Source organism: Chiloscyllium plagiosum, unplaced genomic scaffold (assembly GCF_037043375.1).
Source record: "Chiloscyllium plagiosum isolate Xiang-an unplaced genomic scaffold, Cpla_swu_hap1 HiC_scaffold_4, whole genome shotgun sequence".
NCBI classification, from domain to species: domain Eukaryota; kingdom Metazoa; phylum Chordata; class Chondrichthyes; order Orectolobiformes; family Hemiscylliidae; genus Chiloscyllium; species Chiloscyllium plagiosum.
The window spans coordinates 50,938,270-50,958,851 of record NW_028270142.1 but is presented as its reverse complement, the minus strand read 5'-3'; the positions used below and the strand labels follow the sequence as shown (position 1 = coordinate 50,958,851).

At 39.6% G+C, this 20,582-nt stretch overlaps 1 protein-coding gene across 4 annotated transcripts in view; it reads right to left on the bottom strand.

Annotated features, from left to right (window-relative positions):
• Positions 1 to 20,582, bottom strand: part of ofcc1 (orofacial cleft 1 candidate 1) — a 308,134-nt gene that overhangs the window by 129,547 nt on the left and 158,005 nt on the right. For all 4 annotated transcript variants that reach the window (XM_087986250.1, XM_087986251.1, XM_043689352.2 and 1 more), the window contains exons 14-15: positions 11,332 to 11,420; positions 8,836 to 8,960 (exon numbers count right to left, since the gene is read on the bottom strand). In XM_087986250.1, the coding sequence (XP_087842376.1) occupies positions 8,836 to 8,960; positions 11,332 to 11,420 (214 nt within the window). The remainder of the gene's footprint in view (positions 1 to 8,835; positions 8,961 to 11,331; positions 11,421 to 20,582) is intronic.

The following is a 20,582-nucleotide window of genomic DNA, read 5'->3' as shown; positions in this document are numbered from 1 at the left end:
TACAGGTGTTGTCACAAAATCACGTGGTCACATTGTACAATTATAGTGCAATAAGTCAATTTAGATGCACTTTAATAATTTGGTTATGTTTCTGACACCTCAATGTATTCCCTGCTGCAACTGGCTGGTTATTTATATTACCGTACAATAAACAAATTTGAATAACATGAATAAAGTTCGGCGAAGGAACGCACCTATTTGGATGAGTGAGTGCACCGTAATGAATACCAATCAGTGTGTAAGAGACATTATACAACTGTCTTGACAGGGGGAGAAATTAATTATGCTGACAATACTTTACTCATTTTCTTATGTTTTCTTTGCACATAAGATTTATTCATGCATTTACAATACACAGCCTGGAAAATAACGTGCCTCACATTAATCAAAAACTGCAGACAAATAAGTAATCCCTACGCCAAAGGGCCTGGCTTCGGTTTTGATATTACTACAATTGCAATGGAATCCAACAACAAGCCAGGCAGTAAAGTGGAGATTAAGCTTCTACCCAGAAAAAAACAGATTTTTATTTCCTGTGCAAATATTCAAATCATAAGCACCTAAACCCAGATATGGAATTAGGTCATTGTCTTTCCAAAATGATTGGAAATGCACGCTTAACATACTCAGTACTGCTACCTGCTTAGAAGAACTCATCTAAACAGAATCCATTCCTTTCTTTTCACTAGCAAGCAAACAATGCAGAACAAATTGCATCACAGGCAAGGTGATGATCCTGAAGGAGACCTTCCATTCTCATGTCCAGATAATTAGATTGACCAGGCTTTACCAAATTCTAAAGCTTACTTATTCTAGTCAGCTATCTCACGGATTAAGGGTCGGACAGATGGTTTCATAACTGCACGAGAAAGTCATTACTCTTAAACCAATGATGAGCACTGGTATTTGGAGTGGCAGCTTAACTTTTCTGAGCTGCTTTTGTCAAATTGAACACCTGGAAACAGCCTTTAAGCAAACGTCTCTCACATTAGTCTGATGGTGCCGAAAAGGCTGTTACATTTTAAACTCAAGTTTATGAAGCAGCTGGAATTGGTCCCATACACTGCTATGTACTTTAAATCCCCAGTCCAACACTGGCACCTCCAAATCACATTTTATATCTGGTTTTAAAGTGCAAACAAATAAGTGAGCGTCTATGTTGTGTTTTGAAGTTAGCACCAAGATTTCTTTGGAATGATGCTGCTCTTTAAACAATTACTGACAAATTACTTCTGATCATCTTTTAAAACAAAACAAAGAAATGCGGATGCTGGAAATCTGAAAGACAAACAGAAATTGTTGGAGAAACTTAGTAGATTGGCAATCTCTGTGTAGAGAAGGCAGAGTTGACGTTTTGGGTCCAGTGACCCTTCGTCAGAACAGCTTCTGAGTTTTGAGTTCTGGACCCAAAACATGCACTCTGCTTTCTCTCCACAGAGTCAAGATTAGAGTGGTGCTGGAAATGCACAGCAGGTCAGGCAGCATCCGAGGAGCAGGAAAATCAACATTTCGGGCAGGACCCCTTCGTCAGGAATCACAAATGCTGCCGGAATGCTGAGTTTCTTCAGCTATTTCTACTTTTGCGTCCTCCATATTTTATTATTGATTGAGCTAATTTAAATTATCTTATATCTGTAATCAAGGCCTAAATAATATTCATGAGTGCAGTCTTTCCATCAGTCATGATGACATCCACAAGACAATAAGGTCATTTTTACAGCAGGTAAATGAAATGGGACTTCAGCACAGATGTTTTAACAACACGATGCACTGCAGCACAAGTATGTTTCTGACACGTACTGAGTGACAGCAAACATTGATATTTGTACATATTATTCGACACGTAGAAAAGTCTGGTGTTTAATTTGCAATTCAAATACCTTTAAAAGCAAAACCTTCAAAATGGTACTGATTTCTAAAGATTTTCTCAATGGGATCAGCAATTTTCACAATGTATTGTTAGTGTACACATAGAAGATAGTGACACAACAGAATGGATCCTTTCTGCATAGTTTTGCTAAAGGGGAATTGTAATGCAACAGCGATGCCGAACTGCATACTCTTCATTTTATTAACTGTTAGTTATTCAGTATTCCTGAGTAGACACAGACACTATGAGCTGGGCTTTCTGAGTTATTCAGGGGTCTTGCTGTTGGGACCAAAATCATGAGCCGACCCTGCAGTGTCACAGCAACAGGACTCGGAACAGCAGTTTGACAGCATTTGCCAATGGACAAGCCACCAACGAGACCACTGTCCAATTGAAAGTGATGGACCACCTTCGAGGGCTACTGGAGAAATCAGAAGTGTGGCAGATATGGTGAAAATCCTGACACAGACTGTACCGGCACCGCATTAGGGCAGATGACCAAAGGTCTGGTTAAAAACATAGGTCATAGAATCATAGAGTCATAGAGATGTACAGCATGGAAACAGACCCTTCGGTCCAACCCGTCCATGCCAACCAGATATCCCAACCCAATCTAGTCCCACCTGCCAGCACCCGGCCCATATCCCTCCAAACCTTTCCTATTCATATACCCATCCAAATGTCTCTTAACTGTTGCAATTGTACCAGCCTCCACCACATCCTCTGGCAGCTCATTCCATACACGTACCACCTTCTGCGTGAAAAAGTTGCCCCTTAGGTCTCTTTTATATCTTTCCCCTCTCACCCTAAACCTATGTCCTCTAGTTCTGGACTCCCCGACCCCAAGGAAAAGACTTTGTCTATTTATCCCATCCATGCCCCTCGATAATTTTGTAAACCTCTATAAAGTCACCACTCAGCCTCCGACGCTCCAGGGAATACAGCCCCAGCCTGTTCAGCCTCTCCCTACAGCTCAGATCCTCCAACCCTGGCAACATCCTTGTAAATCCTTTCTGAACCCTTTCAAGTTTCACAACATCTTTCCGATAAAATTGTATGCAATATTCCAACAGTGGTCTAACCAATGTCCTGTACAACCGCAACATGACCTCCCAACTCCTGTACTCAATACTCTGACCAATAAAGAAAAGCATACCAAACGCCTTCTGAGAGAGGTGAAGGAGTGAGGTTTGGAGAGGGAATTCCAGAGCTGAGATTATTGAAAGATTGGCTGCCAATGGTGGGACACAGGACAGCAGTGTTGGAACTATGTGGAGATCTTACAGGATTGAGGGGGTGGATTTGAAATTAAGGCAGAGCAGCAGAACATTCACATTTAGGGGTCTCACCACCTAGTCCTGTCTCTCTTAAGTTTAATAGTCTTGTTCACATGGAAAAAGGCACATAGTGACCCTGGAAAATGGGACCATTCTGGCAGATGATCATAAAAAGCTGCAGTGAAATGTTGAGGGATAATCTCTGTGCTAAGAGTTAGAACATCAAGCATTACCTGCACTCTTTTATAAACTAAACACATGTCAGCTCTTCAAAATTCACAGACACTTATGGCAGCATGACTTTATAGTGTATAAAATCAGGTTTCATTAAATATTGACTCAACTTGCTGTGAATCCATGTGATTCAATCCAGGTTACAACTTCAATGACTAAATTATTCTTCACGTCTGAATGCTCACCTCTTTATGGCTGGATAACAGACCCTAGTTATCGGGTGTGGGAACCATATGTATCTAACAATATAATTCTGTTCAGGAAGCCAAAATCTTTAATGATCACTGTGCTGCCACAACTCATTCCAAGATCCTGGTATAATGCAGAAAAATGTTCAAACTGACAGGCTTTATTTCCTTTAAGAATTTGAGTGACTACAGTACACAGGGTAAGCTTTAGAGCTCACAGCTGTGTTAAAAGTCATATTCATGTCCTGAGACCATTCTCCTCATCATTTTTTTTTGCCCACACATTTCTGGGTACAATTAACAAGCCACGACCACCTAACTGGGCAGCAGAGATTAAAGCTGACCTGTGTTTCACATCATCAAACTATTGGTGATATATAACATACTTGGATTTCAAAGGAATGCTAATAGCATTTTAATCCTGATACATTCAAACCTCTCCATATTGTGGTATTAACGAACTTCTGTAACTTTATGGAATTGGTTTGAATTGTGCAAGTAAAATCTTGAACTTTCAAAATAAAGGTCTGTATATGCATATTTTCAATGATTGCATATATCTAGTGTCTCTAACCGATTGTCATACTAAGATTTAGATGTAACAGAAAGAAAAAGTTCAGCGAGTATGATATTAGTCAATAAGTTGCCCTTACGGCATAGTAATTTTTCAGCTTGGTGTGTAAATATCACTTAAATGTTATGAGAAAATACAGTTGCCCAAGGTAAACCTTAGTCTCATTAATCCAGAAAACTTATTTGATGGGGACACTATTCTATAGCTTTACACAAAGTATGACACATAACAATATAAATGTAATCATGCTTTGTTTTTGCGATGTGCAGGATTTCCCTAAAGTCTTCGCCATTGTGTGTAAGATGCTCGGTTTGCTTTGACAAACTGAACCAGCAGCGATGCAGGACACGTGTAAATAAGATTGAGTAAAGCCAAGAAAAAAAATGAAAGGAAGAAAGAAATTTGCATTTTTACAGCATCTTTTGTGAGCTCTGTACATCCCAAAGCATGTCACAGTCAATGAAGTAATTTTGAGGTGTCGACACAATTGTAATATAGCAGCCACTTTCTATACAGCAACCACCCACAAACCACACCGTGACGATAAACAGAAAATCTAATCACAGGCATGAGTTATACATTGGTAGGACACTTGCTTGATCTATTTCTGGAATTATTTATATCTACCTGAGCAAGAAGAGAGGTCTGAGATTAACACGTCATGTAAAAGGTGGTGCCTCCAACAGTGCAACACTCCCTTGGTCTAGCTATTTCATACCTGTCTCTGGAATGAGACCTTAATTCCCAGTCTTTCGACTGAAGAAGTAAAGACATGACAGGAGACCATTGTGTTCGCCAAAAGCCTTTCAATCTAAACCCAATTTCCAGTATTTCAAAATGAAATTTCAGGCAATGAACTCCGGACCCCAGCTATTCTTTTGGTGACCAGATTTCTGCTTAACTGCACAGTAATTCTCCTACTATTTACTATATATTTACACCTGCCTAGTTACTGATCTCTTTGCTGAGGGATGAGGCCCTTTCTAGCCAGACCTCTCCTGACCTCTTAACAGTTAAAATTTTCTATTCCTGACAACATTCTTGTCAATCTTTTCTGTGCCCTCCTCCAGGGTAATCGTCCCTCTCTACAATGATCTAAGTGGACGTATATACACTAATCAGCTATAGACTAACCAGTGTTTTATACAGTTTCTGAATAGCGTCCTGCATTTCTTTAAAATTGTCCTTCCGATGTAGCTTGCTTGATGCTGAAGTCCCAGAGACTGACAATCATCAAAGGCCAAGGGTGGTCAGGAGCTGCAGGGGGTGGGGTGTCAGAGAACCAAATCACAATGACGTCCACAGCATTAGCAACTCAGACTGTGTCTGCGAGGCCTGTGGAACCCCCCCTCTTCTACTGAGCCCCACAAAAACAATTTGGAAATTTGCCTGGAGGAGTTCTCTGGCTCTGTCAGCAGTAAAACCGGTCAGAGACTGGACAAGGCACACTCCTACTACTTGTTATAGCATGCCAACTGGGATCCTGTGTGCACCAGGGAAGTGTAAATTATATTTTAAACAGAGCCCACTGCCTGTAGTAAGAAAGACATCACACTCTCAGAGACAGACAGTGGGCCCCAATGTCAATGCTATGAAGACAACGGGCAGAATCATACAGGGGCCTAAATAATGTGGGCTACAGTGGGAAATGTGGCAGAGCCACACCAGACATCCACCGAGGCTTACTTCAATGTCAGGGACAACTCGCTGCATCATTTCAGCGAACTCTGGTCGCCGAGGCAAGATTGTCGCTAGGCAGCAGTGAGTTGCGTATTAAGGGGGATTATTCCTTGTTAGACATCTGATTAACTGCCTGTCTTGCCTTATTAATATGCAGCTTCCCATCCTACCATCCGCCGCGAGCAAACTAGACACTGAGAATACAGTCAGAGCGAATCCCTGGTGACTTCAGCTCACCGCTGGCTGTGAGGAGCATATCCATGTTGCTCAGCAACAAGCAGCATCTCAAAGCACGAGCCCTTGGCACCAGTCGCATGCACCCCTGTCCATAGACACCAGCATCGACATTTGACAACCCCTTAGGATCCTCACAACACTTCTCTGATAGACTTAAAGGATGCTTAGGAAGCACCAGAAACCACTATTGAAAGGCTGCTGTAAGGACATTTTGAGTGCAGGGACAGACTCCCCAGCTCACTGTCTGGACCTGGCTGTATCACAGAGTTGCTCATTTGTTCTCTGATTCCTCACTCAGATAGTGTCTACTTAGGTAGGTGGGGCACACAGCTTGTTGTATGGGCCACATTGGGACATCAATCGAACAGTGATAGCATGTGCCAGCTACCTGCACAGCTAACAACTGCATGTTTATTCAACCAAATGGCCAGGTCTGAAAGTTGTGGGAGTTGATTCTCAGTCTAGACATGGCGCAGCAACTGTCAGCCGCATGGACCTAGAATATCAGTCATGAGGTCTTGGTAGTGTCGGTCAGAAACACAGTCCACATGCTATCCAGGAGCTTGAACCATGGTCAGTTAGTCATTTGGACTGCCCAAAGTCTGGGGATTTGTCTGATTACAATCTATGGAGTAGGCAATGGTCAGTCCCTTAGAGTCATTACAAGTAGTCAAGAGGATTCATACATTGTCATTCAGGTAGCTGTAAAGAAGATAGTCAGGAATCTGGTCAGTCACACCTAGAGAAATGCTTGCCAAAACCGACCATAATTTGTGAAAACTCCAAGTCTGCTGTTGGAGGCAAAGACAATCATTTCATCAGCGGTCATATAAGAATCACGATGGGCTCTCCTGAATGCCTTGATTAGTGGAATGTTTGATGTGGGTCTGGAATGGGAAATGGGAATTGGCTTGTTGAAGGTCTCAATGTTTAGAGGCGTGTATGCAGGGCAATCAATCAATGTCTGGATGAGAACCAAGAACTTGTCTTGCTTCTTATGTTTCCAACAGAGTTCATTTCCAGCAAGAGTCACGTGCCCAATCACTGGTGGGATGGTGGTCGCTGTGGCTGCTTTCCTCGGAAGGCAAATGCAGATGAAGGAGGGCAAGGGCTGACACAATTCCAGGAACAACTGTAGGCCCTGCAGAGGATGAGGAAGAGAATGAGGCCAGAAGGGCCCATCGGGATGTGTCAGAGGTCCTGAGATTTTCACCTCGGACACATTTCCTGAGGATGAGTGAAGTGCAGTGTCGATGTGGGCTCCATATGTCCCAGGACACTGTGACAGAACAATGTCAGATGATGGAGCAAGACATGAGGTCTGCAGGAGTTGGGGAGCCATCTTTTCCCTGTGATGGTGAAGGTGACAGCTGTTTTGAACATTGTGTGACTAGCTTCTTCCTGGAGTGACTGCTGCATCTATGCATTTATTTGTGTTCACTTTTGCTGGCTGTAAATGAAAGTGCATATTTCGGAGTGTCTGATTCTTTGCCTCTATGTGATATTTCCCTAATGGACAATAACAAACTGCAGGTCTCCAGTCAGCATTAGGGAGTGAGTCACTGTGACACAGGGATGTGAAGATGATCTGGAAGTAGGACGAGTAAACTGAGGAGCCTGCTGGTTAAATAGTGATTGAAGTGAGAAAATGGGGTTGTATGTGTCAGGGAATGTCAGCCATATTAGCTCAGTGATGTGAGTAACACGGCTTTCAGTTTGCTGTCCACTATACTGACGGTGAGGGGCAATGTTGGATTGCCAATGCTTATCCAGGTAATATGGTGGTTTTTAAAAATGATACAGGTCTTTTGGTAGAAGTCGGTGAGTGATGAATTATCCAGGGCACGTTTCAGAGATAAGATGGAGCTAGAATCGGAAGTGAGAGGGCACTATTGGGGCAGGTCAGGTAGTTAATGAGGCAAATGAGGTAAGATACAGCAAGAGAGATTTCGCTAGGCTGCAAGGTAAAAAAGCCTCCAAAAGAACTTAATGGAACTGACACAGCAGGAAAAAATCTAAGGTTCAGCCCATTAAGTCTAGCAACACTATTTTTTTGAAGCTTCTACTTCCCAGTAATGAAGATCTTGTTGAGTTATATCAACACCCAAAGACATCGGTAGGTATGAAACTTGGCATCTGCAATCAACATGAGCTGGCTCCAATATTACACATTACAAAAGGATTCTGTTGCTTGAGCACGTATTTCTGCTTCGACTGAAATTCTTCACAGAAAGGTAACACAATAAACAGCTACTGAACATTTTCAAGATTTCACAGTTGCAAACAATATTAGGCAGATTCTAATCTTTAAATAAAACACTTAATTTAAATACTTAATATGAGGAGGTGTATTAAATGAAGATATTGGAACTGAAAATAACAAAAATAACAATCTAAATCCTTTACTTTTCCAAATTCAGCCTGGTTTGCACATTGTTAAGGCAAGTACGTAACCATTTTTCTTCATACATTCAGGATTTAAAGGTCAGAAATGCTTTTCTTTTGACAATAGCCCTTTAACTTTTTCACTCTTGAATTAAGCTAGTCTAATTAAGATGATTTTTTTAACACTGATCTTTGAGTCAGTCAAAGAACAGGCATTTTAATCCCCAGCTTTGAGCTTCCTAACCAGATAAAAAGGAAGCCTATTAAACATAATTGCACGTGCCAAAAGGATAACTTAGGTAAAAGTACTGAAAGAATGTCTGTGGAGAAGAAGCACACATTTTAAAGTGCATTGTTTTTATCAATGGCAATTTTCGAAGTAACACTCACAAGACAGAGAATTGGTATTGATCCTGGTCCTCCAGGTACGGGAGCACCTGTGGAAATCTGTCTTTCTCAACAGGACTCTGACACTTAGCTTCGGTATGGAATTCAAGCCGATTATGAGGAATAGCCTGAAAACAAAAAAAAAGAACATCAATCTGCCAAAAATTGTTGATACAACACGAACATCTTCAAAGAAGAAAACCATAGGCATGTTGAAGGGTAAATTTCAATCAGCTACCTGGTCACAATTAAGCACTTGGGAAAATAACCATATAACATTTTTAATCTCCCTTTTGTGGCGCTTTCACCTATGCTATAATGGCCATGTTCTTAATACCTGACAGAATAAAACATACATACTTTTCAATGTTGTTTTAAAAAGCATCCAAGTAATTGGAAGTCCACACAAACTCTACTGCTTGTTCATCATTATATTAACAGAATGAGTAAAAAGACATATGTGAAGTAACTAGCTGCCCTAAATATTCAACCAACGTTATGTGAAATGAACACTAAATTTCACCAACTTTGCACAGCTGCACTCACAGTATAGAATTTGGCTTGGATTGGGGAATTAGATAGAATATAGAACTGTCCACCACAGGAAAAGGTCCTTCAGCCCACCATGTCTGTGCCAACCGTGATGCCATTCTAAACTGCATTAACCTGCCTGCCCATGATCTATATCCCTCTATTTCCTCTATGTTCATGCGTCTGTCCAAATGCCTCATGAGCTTTGCAAGGGTAATCACCATTCCCATTTCACATCAATGAACAATTTTGATTAGCTAGTGGTTAATTTTAAATCACCTAGTCTTGCAATATTTATCACTAAAAGCAAATCTGAATCTGAATTGTCTGAATTGATGAATTGGATTATCAAGTTTAGCTAAATACTACATATTCAGAGAAATTTGGCTGCAGCACTTGTCAATTCAAGTTGTCATGCAGACTCTAATTGAGTGATGCATTGAACAATAATTCTTACACTTATGTATGTTCAACTGAAGAGAAATTTAATTTGAAATAAACAGAGGAAGATTGATATTAACTTAAAAGAAACACCTTACTTTCTACCTCCAGTGGAATTGGTATAGGGGAGGTGAGGTTAATGCAAGAACATGCGTTAATGACCAGATAGTCTTGATATTGAACCTCATTTATATTGGCAAGACTTTCTTCTGAATCCAGCAGCAATAACCATCCTGATTAGCAAATGGGGAGCAGTGGATTGTGTAGATGGAGCCTCAGGCTAAGTCCATCAAAAGCCCCATGGCAGGGAAAGTCTGGGAAAGGAAGATTCAGGATCTCCTTATAGAGACTGAAGGAGCACTGATAAACATCCTAGCCTGCAAAGAAGGGATGGGAAGAGGTATTGACATAGTGGTAATGTAAGTGGACCTGAGATTAATATTCTGGGGATATGGGTTCAAATCCCAACATGGCAGATGGTGAAATTTTGAATTCACTAAAAATCTGGAATAAATAGTTAGCCAAATGGCAACTATATAACCAATACTGATTGTCATTATGATCTATTTGGTTCACTAATGTTTCCAGAACAAATCTGCTATCCTTACTCGCTCTGGTCAGAACATGAATTCAGACCCTCAGCAAATAATTGACTTTTAACTGCCCTCTGGACATTTAGTGATAGGTTATAAATGCTAGCCTAGCCATTGACACCTACAGTCCATGAACCAGTTGCTGTTCCCAGTAGATTTATCCTAGTATCACCACTTCCTGTTCAGGTCTCAGGTTACACTGACAATTCAGGATCGAAAAACATCATGAAAACTTAATTTGCAAATTTAATAAAGGACTACAAGGTTTCCAGCTACAAAATAAAATTGAATTTGGCTGATCATGTGTTAAAATTGAAGTTCAGTTAAAAATAGGATTGAGGTTAGTTGAAATAAAATGATGATTTGAAAGCCTGCCAAATCCATTGTCCATCAAATGTGAGAAATGGGCATTTTGATGTGTTACTGAATAACCACAGGAACTAAGTGTACAAAGGCATAACATCCTAAAGAAAGTTGAAGAGCAGAAACTTGGCAGATAAAAGACAGAGGGAAATGAAGGTTGTTTGTTTATGAGACCCACCTTAGAAAATCACTCATTCATTATTTTAACACTGAGTGCTCTGTCTCTTTTGCTTAATCTAAGCCATTACAGAAAACTTGCTTGAGGAAACAAAACGATAGTACAGTATGAGCAAAAACACTTCCGACTTGAAAGGCTGGCAGGTTGACTACCACCTTTGACTAATTTTATCAGAGTTGTTTTACAGCTGAGAAGATGTATTCTCAACAAAAAGGATTGGCATGTGTTGCCAATTTCACAAAATGACACTCATTTGGGCTTGTCAAACATATCAAATTCATCAAAGACACAAATACCTTTGGATGTGAAAAGTATTTTCACAAATCTCGGCTAACAATTGCAGGCATTTGCAATGGCACAGTGTCAAGTATTCAGGACAACATAACTCTTCACCTGGAAGAATATTCCACACTTGTCATTTGCTGCAGTCAACTTATTAAATTTCTCCTCAGAGTCAATGTTACTTCCACAGGACTCCTGAGCTGCAGTAACAAATAAAGAAACAGAAACACAGTTAAGAAATGTTAGCTATTACTCTGCTAATGCTGAAATTTCCAATACAACATAATCAGGTGCTTATGGTGAGGCTATCTAGGAAGGGTTCAGTGTAGAATGAAAGAAAATGTTACAGAAAGTACATGATAAGTTGATTTTCTCATGGCCTTCTGTCTTTTCGGTTCTTGTAGAAAATTGCCAGCTAAGGCAAGTACACATTAATGAAGCAATGGAGCAAATTTGGCTAATAAAAGGATTAGATGGTAAAAGGCACCAGAGAATGATAGGTAAACCAAACAGGCTTAAGGTACATAAAAAGAAATGAGAGCACATAAATTAAAACAGACATATGTCAGCATATTATGACAGCAAAGATGACCAAAGTTCCTATGAAGAGTAAATTGAATATGCTGAGCATAATTCTTTATTCTTCATTCTCCAAACTTATGCCAAACAGCACTTCACTAAGCAAGTAAGAGTTCTCTGATCACATTGTGCAGCAACAGTATGAACTCAGCTGTGAAGATTTCCTCAATATTCTAACAGAATCATTAATGCATATTCTTCCCAAAATATGAATGGCTTCACTGAAAATAATAACACCTACCCCTATTGTTCTGTAATATGCTTAAGTAACTGCAAAGTCCTCTGGGTAAAAGTCAAGACTCGGAATGATTACATGGGGAGCACTGTATCAATAGAACACTCACACATTTTCATTGAGTTTATTTTGGAGATGGCTGTAAATAATAAAAAAAAGTTGGGCTATTACACAGATTACTTTAATGTTATTTTACAGCATTGGCAAACCATGAAATATTGGTGTTTTGAAAGCAATGGAGCCTAGAGATGTAGCATAGTGTGTTAATCAACACAAAAGATATAAATGAAGAAATCTCAGCCTATTTTGTTTAATACGTTGAAAGATAATTTTCTCTTATTAAAGGAAAGTATATCAGCATATTATGGTAGCTACAAATTGAATTCTTTCTAAATGGACTTGTGCTTTTGTTAGTCAAAATCTTTCCCCATTATATTGTACAGCTCTACACTGATCAGGAGAAGGATACACTCCAAACCAGTAAATTAAATAATAATTAGTTATACCTCTACATTGTTAACAAATCTATTTATTGACCTATGATGTGAAACAAATATTTAATGGTAAGGTTTGTGTTATGTCTTCTTGTTTCCAAATGTTAGATATGTTGAGAAACAAAAAGTGCTGGAATTTCATTGGGCATATTTCTTCTTGCTCTCCAAGCGACTTGAATGAGACTGGTACATTGCCAATTGGCATATGACTGCGCTGCGGCAGTGAAAGTGACATCCCAGGATGTTTACTCATAGACATTTGTTGCAGATTCTTTGCAAATAATATAACAATAGTCTTTACTTTAAAAAACTTGATGCCACTGTATGGTATTCCTATACCCAATCCCAGTAAGTTAAAATACAGGGTTGCCAATCAGGTGCCGACATCAGAAGACTCTGATGCAGGATGATGTGGTGACACACTACATACAAGGGGAAGCCAGAAATATAAAAGTAAATTGAAGAAACCAGTCTCTAGAAAAGAATATTTAAGCAAATTACCATTAAAGGGAGCAACATTAATTGAAGGCTAACTGTCATGAACAGTTTATCCTTGTAAACAGCTCAGGCAAGGATTTGGCATCCTTCTACCCATGCATCAGTGAGCTTTTGCCTTGCTTTATCCTTGTCACTTGAAGACAGTACCTTGATTGGCATAATTGTCTTACTCTTTCTTCAATTCAACTGCTCTGCAGGTGATTTCATGTCAACCTTGGCTTGAGAGGTCTAGATCAGAATAACAGTAAGACAGGGTCTGAGTCTTTTTCTGTCAACCTTGTGGGAGGGTCCTCAAGAGGTCTGGTGATGAGGTGATGATGTTGAACCCATACAGTGCAGCAAGTTGTTTAAATTCTTCAAGAGTGAATTAGGTTCCAATTATCACATATTGTTCTGATAAGAATCCCTTGTTCAGCAAACACACTTGTACATCTGACATGTTTGCTAGAGTACTCAAATCTGTAACATTTTGAATAAAAGGAACTTTGATTAGTCTGCAACTATGACATACTATTCTTGGTTGTGTATGAATAAAGTGGCCTCCTCAGCACATCGTGGTCAGTGATAGTTCAGCAGCTATCACCCTCTATTTCTGCTGTATGTTTCTATCCTTCTGGCACACATTACATATAAAGTCTATTCTTTCAATATCTTTGTAGGTGTGTATTCAGCACACAGATGATCCAGTGCTGATCTAACACTTCTTCATTCCCATAGGGCCTTTATTTATCTTCTGGAGAGGTTCTGTCTGTGTTGTTTGAATAAGATTATTCTGCAACAAATTAGCAGAACACTGCCTTCCAGTGATATGCCATGTCTAACAGACCAATAGTGGCATATTGCTGGTTAATTTGTTTTATCTTATCAGGACATCCCTGGATCTTTTCTTGTCTTTGTTGGTTGCATCTCTAATTTGACTCAGTTGCAGTGGTAGTACATTGAATGGCTTGGAAACAGACCTTTCACTCCAACTTGTCCATGCCAACCAAGTTTCCCAAACTAAATTAGCTTGACCACTTCCTTCTAAACCTTTTCTATTCATGTAGCAATCCAAATATCTCTTAAACATTGTAACTATTCCTGTATCTACCACTTCCTCTGGAGTTCATTCCACATTCATGTCTGTCAGATCCCTTTTAAATTTCTCTCCTTTCACCTTAATATGATGCCCTCTAGTTTTGAATTACCCAACCCTTTCCTAGTCACTTTATCTATGCCTCTTACGATTTTATAATCCTTTAAAAGGTCACCCCTCAATCTTCTATTTTCCAGTGAAAAAAAGTAGCAGCTTATCCAGCCTTTGCTTATAACTTAAACCCTCCAGTCCTGGTAACATCCTGCTAAATCTTTTCTGCACTTCCTCTAATTTAATAATATCTTTCCTATAGGGTGATCAGATCTGTACACAGTATTCCAAAACTGGCATCACCAATGTCCTCCACAACTACAACATGATGTCCTAACTCCCAAACTCAATGGTCTGAGCAATGAAGGCAAACATTCCAAATGCCTTTTTTACCACTCTGTCTACACGTAAAGCAACTTTCAATGAACAATGTACCTGAACTCCTAGGTCTCTCTGTTCTACAACACTCCCCAGGGCCCTACCATTTATTGCGCAAGTTTCACCCTTGTTCTACTTACCAAAATGCAATACCTCACATTCATGAAAATTAAACTCCATCTGCCATTCCTCAGCGCATTAGCGTAATTGATCAAAACCCCTGTGAAATCTTAAACAACCTTCCTCACTGTCTACTATATCACCAATTCTCATCAAAAATCACACAATCACACATAGTCCAACAGGTTTATTTGAAACTAATGTTCATATCATCCACAATCTTACCAACCTATATTCTCATCCAAATCGTTTACATAAATGACAAACAGTGGACCCAGCACCGACCCCTCCAGTATACCACTGGTCACAGGCTTCTCGTCTGATAAACAGCCCTCCACTGCCAGCCTACGTCGCCTGCCGTTAAGCCAATTTTGTCTCCAATTGGTAAGCTCTCCCTGAATTCCATGAGATCTAAATTTACTAATTTTGGACTTTGTACCTAGATCTTTTATTTCATGGTCTACTGAATAAGTTCCAGCTCTTTCCAAGTGTTGAACTCCTGGATAGCAGGGCCCTCTGTTTCAGTAATGTAGAACATGCCATTAACCTATTTTCTTTTGTATCCCCCTCTGATTTCTATTGTTCTAAGCTCAACTCCCTTGTATTCCATTAGCATAACATTGCTTGGTTTCATAGCACCTTCCCTTGAGTATCAATTTTCTTAAAGAATTTCAGGCAAGATCAGGGCTTATGCCCGAAACATCGATTCTCCTTCTCCTTTGATGCTGCCTGACCTGTCGCGCTTTTCCAGCAACACATTTTTAAGCTCTGATTCCCAGCATCTGCAGTCCTCACTTTCTCCTATAGTATTGTGTACTCTGGTATCAAACTTCAGCTTCAGATTTATGCTGGCTTATTGCTTATCCTCTTCCTGGTCCAAATGATCATGTAGATTTCTTTTGTCTGGCAAATGTCAAGTCCAGACATTTCATTCAGTTGTATGGTTCCCACATCTATTGTTTCCTCAAACTCATCATTACTGGCCAGGGATTGAATGTGTTGGTCTCTTTCCCTTCTCATTCACTCTGTTGCTGTTTATGATCACTTGTTTACTCTGTGTATGGGAGACATGGTGGCTCAGCGGTTAGCACTGCTGCCTCACAGTGCCAGGGACCCGGGTTTGATTCCAACCTGGTTGATTGTCTGTGTGGAGTTTACACATTCACCCCGTGTCTATGTGGGTTTTCACCAGTTGCTCTGGTTTCCTCCCACAATCCAAAGATGTGCAGGTTAGGTGAACTGGCCATGTTAAAATGCCCATAGTGTTCAGGGATGTGCAGATTAGGTGCATTAGCTAGGGGAAAATGCAGAATAATAGGTTCAGGGAATGGGTCTGGGTGGGTTACTCTTCGGAGGGTCGATGTGGACTTGTTGGGCCGAAGGGCTTATTTTCACATTGTAGGGATTTTATTCTATTCATATTTTCCGGAGGACTTAGCTTTCCATTAGCTCTTCAATTTGATTGACATGAAAGACATTTCCTACTGTCAATGGACTCCTCTGGTCATCTTCACTTCCTGCACATATTTCTCTCTGTCTAGTGTAGCGGTTTCACTGTGTTAACCCTATGCCTTTCTCTTCATTTTATTGAATTCTAGCTGCTTGGACAATCTGAGCAATGTAGACAGGTGTTCCAAATGCCTTCTTTACCACCATGCCTACCTGTGATGCAACACTGAACGAACAATGCACCTGAACCCTCAGGTCTCTCTGCTCTACAACACTCCCCATTCCATTTACCACACAAGTCCTGCCCATGCTCTTCAGCATTCCATGAACATCCTCATCTTTTTCCCCTCTGGTAATATGTGCGGCCTGCAATTTTGTGATGTAGTCCTTGTTAATTTTCTTTTGTACTTCAGGGTGTGCAGAGCCTCAAACGAGCTAATCCAGCAGACCTTCATTGGTGTCTTTGAATTTACATTTTCCAACTGTATTTTTCAAATTTGTTAGAAAATTGTCAACATGCTCACCTCATTTCTGTCTCAGGCCATAATATTCATTCTGGTGGGCCTGATTATTTGAATTTGACTGAAATTGCACTGAAAGTTTCAACAATTTCTGATCTCGATTTCAGCTGTCATCTTCACTCAGCTCCCAGCTATTAAACAAGTGGAAATCATTCTCTCTTGCTCAGCAAAGGATGTAGCTGGCTCTTACCTCTTTAGCTAGTGCATTTTATAAAGTTACTGAATACCCATCTATATATTTGTTCAAATTTTGCAAGCACCTCTATTAAACCATCAGTACATGATGAGCACCAGCTATATGTTTATCATTCTGTTGTCATTCATTTCTCATGATTCACCCAGGTTTTTTTTCTCTCTGATGTTAATTCAGTTTGAGCTTCTGAAGTAAATACATTTAAAATGATTGTTATTTTTTACTCATAGGCAACTACTGCCACCATTTCATGTCTTCTGGTTGCCATATTTTAGAAATAATCACATTTGAGACTCAAACATGCCGTTGCTTCATCGAGTGTAGTTTTTCTGCTCTCCAAGTAGCTGATACACAGTTCCACAGCACATGACTACAGAATTGGAGTGAACGTGGCACCCAGGGATATATATGCACATATATTATTTGAACTCTATACAACTGTTTGATCGGAATAGCACTGTGGTAAATGTTCAAAGCAATCACGTTTTCGTTCCATATTGCACCTTTTCAAATGAAATCTCCCCATCTGTTCAAGCAATGAAAATAAAGCAGGGAAATGTTGCGTCTCACTTAAAATCAGTATACATTTTTTAAGTCTATATCAACAAGCAAAGCAATTGCGGCTTGTGTTGTGTTAATTCTTGCAGTAGATATTTGATAAATCTTGAAGGATCATGCTCATAATGCAATCACTGTATTATGGCAAGTGATCTAAATGTATAAAGGTCTAAGTTTCCGTCTTTCTAAGTGTTCTTGCAGCATGACATGCTGAGGGAGGTATAGTACAGTACATCTAAAATGCTTGAACTCAGACATGCAAGTGCCTGTGATTGCAGTGTACAAATGTTGAATACAGTTGCTATAATAAAAGTTCATTAATTCTTCAGTACTAAATGACTACATCTTCTTATTTCATGGGAGCTCATACCATAACAGGTGCAGATCATCAGCTATCTCCCAACACCTCACAGCATTGCAGTAATAAGTGCTTATAAAAGAATTCTCACCGAAGATTAGACAGTCCTGAATTGTAAAGCATATAGAGGCCAACCACAATAGGTCTAGGTAAGTACAGATTGCGATTTAAATAGCCAGCAGTCATACTTACCTTCTTTCTATTTAAAGTTCAAGACCTAATGAGCTTGAAGCCATCTGCCTATTTTACAAAAATAAACAAATTAGTTTCACCCTACTTCCCAACATAAAACTTAAGATGCAGTCATTAATACACCTTACTGGTTTAAAAGCAAAATTGGTAGCTTAAAGGTTTATGTAAGATTAAAACTAACATTGGTAGTTTAACATTGTCAGTATAGTTACAGACTCTTCCTGCTGAAACAAAACCAGCCTTTCAAGCTCAAGAAATGATTTTCTAATCTCGATATTTACATCTGTGCAGTGGTCAATTGATTTTGCCATTTTGTTTCCTTCAATTTGATCCCAAAGCCTGTCTCGATGCTATTGCCCTTATTTGGTGCAAACTCTCTCTACAGGTTGCAACCTATAACTCCAATCCTTAATTCCATAAAGTTAAAAATCACACAACACCAGGTTATAGTCCAGCAGGTTTATATGGAAGTATAAGCTTTTGGACTGCTGCTCCTTCATCAGGTAGCTGTGGAGTAGGACCATACGACACAGGATGAAGGAGCAGCATACTGAAAGCTAGTGCTTGCAAATAAGCCTGTTGGACTATAACCTGGTGTCGTGCGATGTTTAACTTTGTCCACCCCAGTCCAACACCGGCACCTCCATATCATAATTTCTTAAAGACACAAACCTACACTCAACAAAACTTCTTAAAGTGGCTGTGATCATGAAAGAAAAAGTAAAATAGAAAGAAATCTAAAAAGACAGAAGGGCAAACCAAATAATAAAGGAACCAGCAAACCCTGTACTCTACTTCAACCAAACAAAAAAGAACTACACATCTACCACAAGAAATGGAAGGCGAATATTCAGTTATGGATTGGACAGCAAGTGACATCTTCATTGACTTAAAGCTATTTACACAACATATGCAGTCTTAGTGAGTAAATCAAGCTATAAATGATCTTGGGAGGTGATCACTGAAAATCACACTTGTTATTGGCAAGGAGGGTGCAGCAGAATAAATATATCCATGTCTTCCTGAGAGCAATTTAAAAAAATCCAGAGAGAAAATGGAGTCTAATTTGTGGATCAGCTCAAAGTACAAATCAACTTCTGGACTGACAGAATGTAACATATATTATACAGACAGGAACCCCAAGAGTATAGTGACTAATTTGTCTCGAGAAGCTGCAGTAAAGGAAATGAATGTAACTTCTCTGAAGGAGAGGCTCATTGAATTGGTATTTGCTTCTTTTTTGATCAAAGCATTCAGGTAAGATCTTCTGGGCAAGATGAAGAGCAATACCATTGATGCCTTGCTGGTAGATGAACACCATAATGGTATATCAACAACAATTTACATGCAGTCAACACTATTGTTGTGATCAGCAAAACGTATGTAGAAGCAAGGTCTCTCATAAATATGCTCTGTCTCACCTACCCAGAAGTTATCTGGTGTTTCTTCATAACAACAAAGCATGTGGCACCAAAGGATATTGGGCACACAGGTGCAGAAAATGTGGTTACAAAAGCCAACCTGATACAGTTGGTACAACACTGATAGTACAAACAGTCATCCAAATGGACACACATATAAACAAGGTGAACAGCCAAAAAACTGAAAAGCAGCCTTCGGAAAATGACCAAGACTTTCATATTTACATGCTATGTCAATGGTATAAGACAAGCAGAAACTTTTATGACAGTCAACGTCATATGTCCTCAAAAGAGAAGTGGACACAACCTGGAAATCAAAATTATTACAGGAATTAGTGCAAACATATTACCAGTCTGTGTCGTAAAAGACATGTATCCCAACAAGCAATGCTCCATTGCGCAATCTACAAAAGATTGTCTTGCATCGTATAGTGGATCATCAAATTGTGCAATGGTACAATCACACTGATGTGCACATTCAGTTTGGATTCAAAAATCTTCTATGGGATAGATACCAGTGATCCAACAGTGACAGGGCTACCAGTACACACAGACCTTAGCATGGAAACTATTCACAAGATTCAAACCACACACACAGTGGGAAGAATTGTCATTCCTTGTCAAAAATAGGGGAGACCGAAAGAGATATACCCACTGTGAGCAGGAAGAAAACAATCACAACTTTGCATAGAAGAGAAGGAGAATCAGAATTCTCATCACAAATACCTGAGACCAGCCTGGATTGCTAAAATATGCAATCAGCCCAGGTCGTATGGAACCATTACTGATCATGGTGCTACATTACGAAGAAACAGAAGCCAGCTCAGAGCAATGTGTGATACTCCAATCATATATACAGAGTGAGAAAGTAACTTCTGCAAATAAGTACTGTATGATGATGCTGAGTGAGAGCAACCAGCAGCAAAACAACCAAGTTGTCAGCCAGGAGCAACCAAGAATAACACATACCACCTCAAGTGGGTTTATGATCATCAGAGCAGGATACATAATCAAATCTCCAAACAGTATATCAAAGTTTGATTGATTGATCGTGTTAATACTGTTTTTACACATCTGTATAATTGCTGGACAATAGTGCCCAGGGACAATGATGTACATCTATTTTGGATTTCTTAACTTTAGAAGAAAAGGGGATGTTATGTTATGTGTTGCAGCAGATATGCAATATTCCTTTAAAGGAAATATTCATGATATGACCACCACATAAAGGTCTCAGTCT